This window comes from Punica granatum, unplaced genomic scaffold (genome assembly GCF_007655135.1).
Source record: "Punica granatum isolate Tunisia-2019 unplaced genomic scaffold, ASM765513v2 Contig00419, whole genome shotgun sequence".
Classification (NCBI taxonomy): domain Eukaryota; kingdom Viridiplantae; phylum Streptophyta; class Magnoliopsida; order Myrtales; family Lythraceae; genus Punica; species Punica granatum.
This window is the reverse complement of record NW_022204334.1, coordinates 20,676-31,163: the sequence shown is the minus strand read 5'-3', so window position 1 is coordinate 31,163 and position 10,488 is coordinate 20,676. Positions and strand designations below refer to the sequence as shown.

At 41.0% G+C, this 10,488-nt stretch overlaps 1 protein-coding gene and 1 pseudogene across 1 annotated transcript; one reads left to right on the top strand and one right to left on the bottom strand.

Moving 5' to 3' along the window:
- Positions 1 to 224: 224 nt before the first annotated feature.
- On the top strand, positions 225 to 2,846 carry LOC116190317 (replication protein A 32 kDa subunit A-like). The gene is made up of 10 exons (XM_031519998.1): positions 225 to 354; positions 431 to 541; positions 659 to 756; positions 909 to 950; positions 1,038 to 1,115; positions 1,574 to 1,652; positions 1,743 to 1,850; positions 1,935 to 2,008; positions 2,320 to 2,388; positions 2,467 to 2,846. Exons 1-10 carry the CDS (start codon positions 271 to 273, stop codon positions 2,549 to 2,551), a joined length of 828 nt encoding a protein of 275 aa, XP_031375858.1. The 5' UTR covers positions 225 to 270; the 3' UTR covers positions 2,552 to 2,846.
- Positions 2,847 to 3,960: 1,114 nt separating this feature from the next.
- Positions 3,961 to 8,829, bottom strand: LOC116190309 (annotated as a pseudogene).
- Positions 8,830 to 10,488: the final 1,659 nt, after the last annotated feature.

The window sequence follows — 10,488 nt, the reverse complement described above, 5'->3', positions numbered from 1 at the left end:
GAATTGAAATGAATTCATAAGTGGGAAACTGATTTCGATCAAGGTGTGAGCCCGTTCTTAGGGCCCACACTTTCCAGTGGCCGATAATACCAGTTCGGATCCGGTTCAGTGTGAAAATCTAACCGACCCGATCCGAAACAGGATAGAAGCGGGAAAGCGTGAAAATTTTGGCGCGAAATTGGACAGACTATTTCTGCTCTGCCTTTAATCCTCCATTTCTCGCATCTCTGTTTCTGCCGTCTCTCGTAGGTTTTGCTTCGATCCGCAACGATGATGTTCTCGAGCAGCCAATTCGAAGCCACCGCACCTTTCTCTCAATCTACTCAGTCAGCCGAACCCTCTTCTGCTGCAAAGGTATCGAATTTATCGTCCAGGTAGTCAGCTTACCGATTGATGTGCGGTTAAACCTTCTTTCGGTAATTGGTCGCAGAGTCGCGGAACCGAGGGTTTGGTGCCGGTGACGGTGAAGCAGCTGAGCGAAGCTTACCAGTCGGGCGACGAGAAGTCCAATTTCCAGATCGACGGTGCTGATGTCACAAATGTACTAATTCGATCGCCTTTTCTCATAGTGAAAATTGATTTCGTCCTCTGCTGTGTGGAGCTCGCGGTTTTTCTTTCACGTTGTTAGTTCTATCTGAATATGTTGTTGGTTATTTAGGTAACGTTAGTCGGGATGGTGGACCAAAAGGTCGAAAGGGTGACCGATGTGACTTTTGCTTTGGACGATGGAACTGGAAGAGTTGAATGTAGGAGATGGTATGTTGTGATGCTCTTCATAGCATGTGATTAGCCCCTAAGGGCATTTGTACAATTATTCAGTGCTTTCCTCCGTTTGGTTGAATATTGTCATGGATTTTCATCTGCCTCCGCCGAAATGTGTGACTCGTTAATCTTCCTTTGTTTTATAGGATTAATGAGGGATTCGACTCTAAGGAAATGAACGACATTCAGTGAGTGCCTAACCCTCTCTCACTGAATAGAAACTCGGTGGCAAGTTATTGAATTCGACCGTTTGATTCCTTTTCACAACGTGACAGGGATGGAATGTACGCCCGTGTCATTGGGCACCTGAGAGGTTCTCAGGGTGGAAAACAAATTGCGGCATTTGCTGTAAGGTATTCAGGATGTTTTCATACTTTTGATACATTGTGAATGTGCGGCTTGCGTCAATGTTTAACGCTCCATCAGATCATCGTGTTGGCACTCGATCGCTCTGGTTGATTTCTCAGCTGTTTACGTTCCGTCCACTCAAAATTTTACTGTTGCCTCCTCTGCATCATTGGCAGACCGGGTTGAGAGGTTTCAAAATCTCTGCAACATTTTATGTTTGACATGGGCTTACTGCTAATTACATGCATCAATAACGAATTTGAATAAGACAACTGGACTTACTTTGCAATGTAGGATAATATATTTAGCTCAGTTCGAAATATTTGGCTCGGGAAGCTACAGTTCCTGTTGTTAGTCATATGTTTGAGATATAAGGTTTGTTTTAGCATGAATGATACATAATTTGTGAATCCAATGAGATACGCATATAATACCCAATCTCATATGTTGTCTATTTTCACAGGCCCGTATTGAACTTTGATGAGGTTACGTTCCACTTTATTGATTGCATTCATCAGCATTTGCTGAAATCAAGGTCAAAGGTAATGTTCGACAACTGAAACTTGTGTTTTCATTAAATAATAAATTGCTCAGTAGACTGGTTCTGTGCTACCCACTTATTGGAGCTGCAGGTTGATGCTACTAATCAATCTAAATCAGCCGAAGATTCTAATTCTACAATCACGTCTATGGGTACTCAACCCACTGCCAGTGGGCATGTGACAGCTCCTTCAAATGAAGTATGTGAACCACCCGAGGACATTATTTCTTTACAAGTATTTTTCGTGTTTTCAATTTGGATGAGATGATATCTCTTTCTGCAGTTCTCTGGACAGTACAGCGTTGGCGGGCTCAAAAGCTGTGATCAAAAGGTCCTTGAATATCTGCAGCAGAACTTGTAAGTCGTACTTCTGAAGTTTCTCATCCAAAAAGAAAAATCCTTTCTTTTTTTTGGTTACTGCCTCTGCTAAGTTGATCTTCATCCCTTCGTTGGGCTGCCACCTTACTTATAGGGTTGCAGACAACTTGCATGAGAAATTTCTTGACCATTGAGTTGTTTCAGCAATTTTAGTATTTAGATCGATGTCTTTCACGATTTTGATACACTTGAATCTGTTTCGATTGTGCGTAAGCCGTTAATCTGTCTTGCTTCCGGGAGTCCCTACAGAATATTGGAACTGAAGTTTTGCAATTGGCTGGTTACTGCAGTTCAATAGAGAAGGGGGTGCACAGGGATGAAATCTCCAAGCAGCTGAAAATTCCAGTAGACAAGATCATGTAAGCCATCTTTCGCTGTCCCTCTATCTCCATTCTCTGTGGGAAGTTTAATTTCATTTGTGAAAATTATCTGAACAGGGAAGCTATCCGGACCCTAGAAGATGAAGGTCTGATATACTCTACAATCGATGAGTATCACTACAAGTCGACAACCGAGAGCTGAGCAGGCGATCTTTTTGGTGATCCCCTTACTGCAAGGGAGGGAATGCCTATGCAGATAGCTGAAGCAACTTTACTGTTGGCCGTCTTGATTTGACAGTGTTGTTAAAGACAAATGGTGTAGATGTAATTATCGGGATTTAGTTCCGGACTAGCTTTTTCTATCCTTATAGCTGTAGCTGGGGCTGTATAATCAGCAGTAACTGGAGGATGTCTAATGATGATTAGTGGGGTTTGCACTATTCTGGTAGAGTGTTTCTTTCATAATCGGAATCAATCTGAAAGTGATTGTTTAATAATTTGATCACCACGATACAACCATGGGTTGGTTATTTCAAGCAATACATCTCCATATTCACGCATGTCCAACTCTTGTGCCATCATTTGTCGTCTTAGGGGAGGTGCAGAATCAAATTAACCATGAAAATGCAGTAGAAATGGATCCCAGTTTGATGCATGAGTAATTAAAGGCGTGCTCGAATCCTTTGCTCTTTGCTCTTGAAGACTGCCCTCTAGCTTTAAGTAACCGTGTATTTTAAGTTCAGTTTGCTTCCTTTTTCTTGATAATCTCCCTCTAGAGGTCCGATTTCTCCATCCAGCTTCTCAACTCATTATGGGTACTTCAACTAGCTCTGGCCCCATCGATTCCATCTGGAAGTGGCAACAAATTATACGTACTTTCCTGATCTTTTTTTTTTCCAGATAATCATGTAGTCACTCCATTCGTGTTTAATCTTTATGTTCTCTTCCTCTGTCATGTCCTGTGCTAACATAAGAAGAAAAAGAACAGAGGGGTGTATGCGGCAGTCATATGAATAATGCATTAGAAGTACTGCAGATTTATGCTCTTAATAATAAGAGTGAGGGGATGTGCCAGGTGGTAGGGTTCATGCGACTCTTGATGGCAGTTCAGCACATGATTTATGGGACACTTTAAAGGGTTGGATTGGTCAGGGAAGTAATAGGCTAGATCTCGAACACTCTCCTTACGAACATTGCAACAATGATTTATAGTATTGCTTGATGTAGCAAGATTCACCAGATCGTCAGGTGCAGAAAAAGATGTTCATAGCCAAGAGAGATTGGAGACGCTGGGAACAAAACCTGGCACGCCAGGGTTGCTTGATAGGATTTGAAGCAATAGCACTAATTTGAACGGAAATCAGAGACGAATTCGCTTCTTCTCGAGTCTCTGCAGTGCTGCCTCTAATCAGACTTGTCTGTTTATTTAAACATCTCTATGCACATAAGATCTTTAAATTTGGTACATTTACTGTGGAGGACATGCATCTGCTAGTGGAGTTTATGGAAATGCGACATTCATAGCGAGGACTGTGCCTCTATATCCCAGGACCGTTAAAGAATCGGTGGAGATCCAGCAGTCCCAGGAGGGGGGACAGTAGAAAATGCCAGTAAGTTTAACTCTTTGTATGAACCTTCAACAAAATCTTTAAGAAAATTTTTGCCACTATAATGATCCCACGTTTCAGTCATGGAAATTTTTGTCTAGCAAAACCGTCCCTCTAAACGAGGCCGTACAAAGAACTCCCTAAAGAAGCGGAATCTGCTATAGCTAATGTTGAGATTGAATCTGTCGATCAACCATCCAAAACTAAAGAGATCGCTCTCTTTGAGTAGCGATCTCCTTCAAAGCAGAAGACTTGATAAAACTCACCATAGGCTAACATGTATTTGCACCCGGTGATTGGCTACTACAAAAAAATTGCTTGGATCGTATTTCAATTCCAAACTATAATTGGTTCTGGCCATTTTCACCACCAAATAACTTTTCCTTCATCATTCCGCAGCAGAATAACCTTGAGAAATTAGAGATCGTGAATCCCATGGCCAAGTGAGAAAAAATGGACCTACTGTTTCTGCAACCCCGGCCACTAATCTATCAGCTGTCACCGGTGAATTGGGGCCTTTAACTTACTTCCTGCAAATTAGAGGATTCAAATGTGAGTGGCAGAAAATCCTTAACTAAATCGATACAATCTGAACCCTGAGAAATTTTTAATATAGGCCGAGAATATAACCTCCCGGAGTAGCAAAAGTGCAATTTACAGAAGCTTGGTTTGAGGTTCTTGGAGCAATTTAATAGCCAAAAGAGTAGTATAAACAAGAAAAACTAACCTTTTCGGCTCTTATCACGGCAGAACTCACTTCCACAGCAGCACTGGAAGGCCTTGATTGGATGATCAACATCGTTGAAGTCAATCCCATAATCCTGCAATGCATAGTTAATATCACTACTTAACGAGCTCATTGATTCCGAACTGAGTTCAGTACATATAAAACTTACTTATGATCAGACTTAAAAACAGGGACGTAACTGGGGGGAACTATGGAATCTAAAAGGACCACAATGGACTGATATCAGAAGCTTGACCTTGTGCAACGAAGGCACAATTATTCGCCAAATTCGTGGGGTTAAGCAAATGTGAGAGCAAAGGGACTTGCATTTGAGGCTCTAATACCGTGTGAAATTTTAGATGACAACTCCTAACTAATTTAATAATCACGATTTATTATTTCTTTCTCAGCTAAAGCAAATGAAATGACATAAGACAACTCCTTACCCAAGTCAGTTCTTCATGAGCACGAACTTTTCTAGTTGAGAAAAATGCAAGCTGCAAACACGAAACATAAGCATTTATTCATAGACCAATTTTCACAGCAGAAGTTAGCACATAGTGATCCGGAAAACGATTTCTTCCCTATATTAGAATTAAAGTGATAATATTCTATTTCTGGTATAGAACAGTGAAGTTCATACGTGGTAGTAGTGACGGTCAGGAGTTTCTATTTGAACTGGAATATCAATCAAATTTGCATCAAAACATCTGGAATGGAAAGAAAACGGTCTTAGTTGCAGGGGGAGGGTAAAAGAATTGAAATAAGCTGAGCAATTACCATCTGGAACACAAACTCATGTGAGATGCTACCTGTGATTAATAAATCGGGCGACATTTCCATGAGATGTTGCATCTAGACAAAGGGCGTCCTCATCTTGCAAGCCTGCCTCTGATCCCCAATCGGCGTCAAGAGTTACAGGGTACGTGTGCCTATCAGTGCCACTACTCTGCATATTTCGCTCATACAACTCTGCATTTGTCACTATTTCTCCTACGTACTCACAAACAAAGGTTCCTTTAGGTAGGTCCTGAAGGGTTCTGACACCCCAACCTTTTCCGTCTTGAGTCACAAATACCTGAAGCATAGTAGAGTTCATCACAATCTGTACAGATTCAAATAATACGATCCAACTTTCTGCTAAAGACTGTTACTTCAGGACCAACAAGTTTAATAGATGACATTAATATCATTAACACGTAAGTGACATCGATTAACAGATAATGATTTCCATGAGCTTGAAGGATGGTGCATCAACAATGTTATCGAGTATAGCCCAACTCTGGGGGATCTCACCTGCAAGTTGCATTTTATACCACGCTGTACTACTCTGTTACCGCATTGCATGTCACACCCACATCTTCTCCAGCATTCTTTGATAAACTTCCGAAGCAGATGACCCTTACATTTTTCCGGCATGTACTCATTTTTAATCCTCTCTATGGGGCAATCTTCACAATAAACAAAATGCTGCTGCTGAGGATTCTGTTTCATTGATATGCAAGCTTCCAGAAATCCTTCCTTCATTTGACCTTTCGGTGTGTAGGCAAACTCTCCACCAGTTTCATGGGTACAAGCACACGGCAGTTCCGAGGAAAGGCAATTTCCCAAACAACTCGAACAACAGTCCTCATCCGAAATGCGAGCCAGAGAAACTTGCACACGTGCATTCTGGTAAATTATATTATGCGGTATGTAGTTAAAAATTGGCAATTTCTCATTGCCAATTTCATCTACCAATGAGATTTTCAAATTTTCAGCACCCTTTGTGATGTCCACAATATGTCGGGCAGACCTCTTCTTGTCACAAACTCTAGGTTTTTGTTCAGCTGCATCTGGGCCACTTCTACTGGCATTTTCTGTTTTCGACCCATTGATAACAAGTTGCCTCTTAATTGGACCACCATGGGCATTGGAGGCTTTTACAATCACCCCAAAGAAGATCCAACTCCTGAAAAGTTTCTAAAACTGTCACTGCCTGAACTTAGGTAACTCTGGCAGATATCTGTTAGTAACTTGGCAACAGAAAACAAGGGCCCAACATTCTTGTATGTTCGAAGGTACTTGTCCTCCACACATCTTAGAACTGCATCTAATTTTGGTATCTGAAAGTTTGTCAACGGACAGAGCGAGAGGTCAGGAATAGTTTGACTTCTCCTGAGGGTGATGAAGCAATGATAATGTCACTGTTGGAGCTACAACAGCCGTTACTCATGGCAGGTGAAGGTCTCATCAATGACATTTGAGCACCCGTGAAAGGAAATTCCAATGTCAGAAGGTAGAAAGCTCATCATCCTTGTAAAATAACTGCACTCTAGGATGAAAAGCCAGCTTCCGAGAGCAATCGTTGCAACAGAAATGCCTACATTTCTCTCACAAACTACCGGATGATGAGAAGAGATATATTTTTTCATAACAAGGGCCATGTCCCTAACCAGCACCCGTGGAATACAGGGAAATAATTGCAAATGAGTGCGGCAAAGGCTTGAAAAATTATAGACAGTCCCAATCCCAACTATGAAAGAGCTCTCAACACATCATATTATCTAGTTTTCCGGACGATGGAAAACATACTGAAGCATACCTCCAAAAGAAAAGTACTAGAGGAGCATACTATATTCTTCTATCTAGTTTCCTGGGTGACAGAAGCACACAAAAAAATAAAATAAAGTAAATATTACTTACTTGAGGAACATGCTCTGTTAGTTGCCGCAGAGTCAGTCGAGTTAGCAGATACAGTTCCATCCCTTAAATCCCTACTTAAAGCTGAAGAGCATGCCCTGTCAGAATTCTTTTGATTCATTAGACAATTAGGAGTGCGGTCCATCCTTATATCGCCATGAAGTAGACGGGGACCAGAACCATCTGCTTCTATCGAACGAGATTGAGGCAACAACATGGTTTGCCTTGAATTAGGGATCTTATCATCCTCCTCCGAAGATGTGACATCAACTGATTCTGAATCTTTAGAAGAAGATGACGCCTTATTTTTTTTTTCTTCCAGGCGTGACCTCTTGGCCGGTCTTTCAGAATCGTCTAATCTTGTAGCACTCCCATTACCATCACTTGTTCTCTGTCCTTGGATTGAGAAACTACATATTAATGACTGGCAGATACGCAATCCGGAATATGTGTTCCATAGGAATTAAAATCATAAAAGGTTTTACCACTAGTCAATGGAGACTCGAACTATATTTATACCACCAAGTATCCATAATAAAAACAAGACCTCGAAGAGTAGGACATGAAAATAAAATGAATATATAGCAAGTTATGACCTTGTTCTCATAGTAAGAGTCTATGAGCGTTCGGTAGTTGTCTTCTTCAATGAACTCCCAGTTTTTTTCATACAACTTCAGGAGATTCTTCAAAACCGGCTTAACCTCTTCGTCTGGAATCCCTAGTGCCCTCGTCGCCCTGAAGGCCTGGCAAACCTTGGGATGCGGAGCCATTACCAATCAAAAGAAACTACGGTGTCCCTTCAGATTGCTATGTCCTCCTGACCATCATAAAACCCATTCCCTGTATTAGGCCATGTCAAACAGATATAATGTCCAGGAATGGAACGACATTCATTTAGCAAATTTGACGACACAACATTCATACTAGGAGGATACAACCAGGTGCCAAAGAAGTGAGAAATAAGCCTAGTTTCCCAATGGGGTAGGGAATAGCTTAACAAGGTGCTGTTTTTTGATTCGGCAACCAAACAACAAAAACAACTCAGGCACTTGACTACGCAGCAAGCTCCGCTTTTGATCCACATTCCACATTGATTCGAATAAAAGCTTATTTCAGACCTCTACCCTAATGCTCGACTTCACCCGAGCCAGAATGTCTTCTCTCCCGTATTCTCAGCACTGCAACGACAACATCACATCGAACACATTGACAACACGACACACAAGTCGGTGACACTGACATTCGGAGAAACAGAGGAGGCTGTAAGACCTCCGTTCGCGTCTCCGAAGCTCCAATAAGCGTCTTCGACCCCGATTCCGCGACGGCAATGGAGTTCATTGCAGGTTTGGTGAGCCGCAACGGCGATTTCTTCCGGCCATTAGGACGGGGAGCTGCAGAGCAGAAGAGGCGAAGGTTTTGGCCTTCGCGTGTCGTTTTTCGCCTACGATGAAGAAGTAAGGAATTTGCAGCGATCGCGTTCGGGGGAGAAGTAGGCGGCGTGGAGGGCCGCGCCTAGCTGCGGTCGGGTGTAGGATAAGGTGGGAAGCTTGTCTCTCGTGGAGTCGTGTAATTGGGTGTTGTGTCGACATTTAGTAGGTTGACTTACATTGACTCATGCCACGTGGATAAACGACGCTGGCGGTAGGGAAGCGGTTACGCCGCAGGAGTGGCGCTCGCCGTCTCTTTCTCTGACACGTGGTACATAATTATCTCTGAGGATTACACCAATTGTCGAGGTGATTCTGTGGGGTCCACCCCAGAGGTTAGTGCTAGTCAGCGAGCAAGCAGCGAATCAGAGAATTATATTTAATTTTAGTTTCTATATTTTTGTTATATTCTTTTTCTTAGTGATGAAATCAGCATATTTGGTGGTTCTTATAACTACTATAATATAACTTAGGAAATGATTGAAATGCTAATACAATGACCTAAATCGACGTACTAGTCTATCAGCTAATCAAGCTAATCAAGAGATGGCAACACCAGCGGACTGAGGGAGAATGAGAAACAAATTAGTGAGGTGAGGAAAAGACGGGAAATGGTGCTCTAGACCTCTGATCACCCAAGCCCTTCTCGGTGATGTGAATATGAGAGAGAGAGAGAGAGAGAGAGAGACAGAGGGATGGGCCAACACCGCAGTGCTCAATGTTGACAATGATGATGAGATGAGGGCAAGCATGAGGTGGTGTCGATTGGCGAGCGGTAGGAGTCCCTCGACCGTGAGAAGAAAAAGACAATTGAATGGGATAGAAGGGCATATGACGTTATGGTAGATTGAAAGACATATAGAATAATAAACATAGTTTTCTATAAATTTCTAACGTGAGTTGCTACAAATAGTTCAATGCTTATTCTTCTAAAATAAGGTCTCGAGTTCGAGTCTTGTGAATGGAGAAAATCAATGCTGAAAGAACTACGCCACTTAGTGGGCTGATCGGACTCAATTGGATTAGTCGGGACCCAATTGAACTTATAGATACTAGAGTTCACACCGAAATGATGCTTTATAAATTTATTATATAAAACTAGGTGATAGCACGCACGTTGCTAGAGAAAGATCTTTTATTTTTTAACAATAAATTAAGTACATTATGAATTCTTACTCAAGAAAAATATATTATGGATTAAAATTGCTTCATCAAAGAATTAAATGAGTTTAGTAGAAAACTATTTTTCATCATGGAGAAGAATTTTAACGTCCTAAGTTAGGTTTTTGTTCCCTACACCGAAACCATGGATCTACGAAAGTAAAACAATAAAAATTATGCAATTTGAAATTGAAAAATAATTTTTATGTAAAAAGGAAGCAATGTGCTGGTTTTTCAATTATTATAGAAAAAAGCAAATTTCAAATAATTATTTTAGGAAAACAAATGACTGAAAAAGATAATTATCTATTCGTTGGTTTCAAATATAGAAAAAAATAGCACCTTAAATAATTATTTTAGAATAGAAAATAAATGGAAAAAGATAGTTACCTAAGGTACTTATTCAAAATAATAATTATATTCTCTACGACAATCACCACAATTATATGTTATATATAGTAGCTGTTGTTACTATTAATATTTTTATTCACTCAATTTTTATACGGAATTGTCATCTTAATAAAAATTATGCAAT

What these genes read in the sequence shown, in the direction of transcription:
- LOC116190317 (XM_031519998.1), top strand. Translation starts at nt 271, where the DNA reads ATGATGTTCTCGAGCAGCCAATTCGAAGCCACCGCACCTTTCTCTCAA. An exon ending in AACCCTCTTCTGCTGCAAAG is followed by an intron (nt 355 to 430) that starts GTATCGAATTTA and finishes AATTGGTCGCAG; the next exon opens with AGTCGCGGAACCGAGGGTTT. An exon ending in AGAGTTGAATGTAGGAGATG is followed by an intron (nt 757 to 908) that starts GTATGTTGTGAT and finishes TTTGTTTTATAG; the next exon opens with GATTAATGAGGGATTCGACT.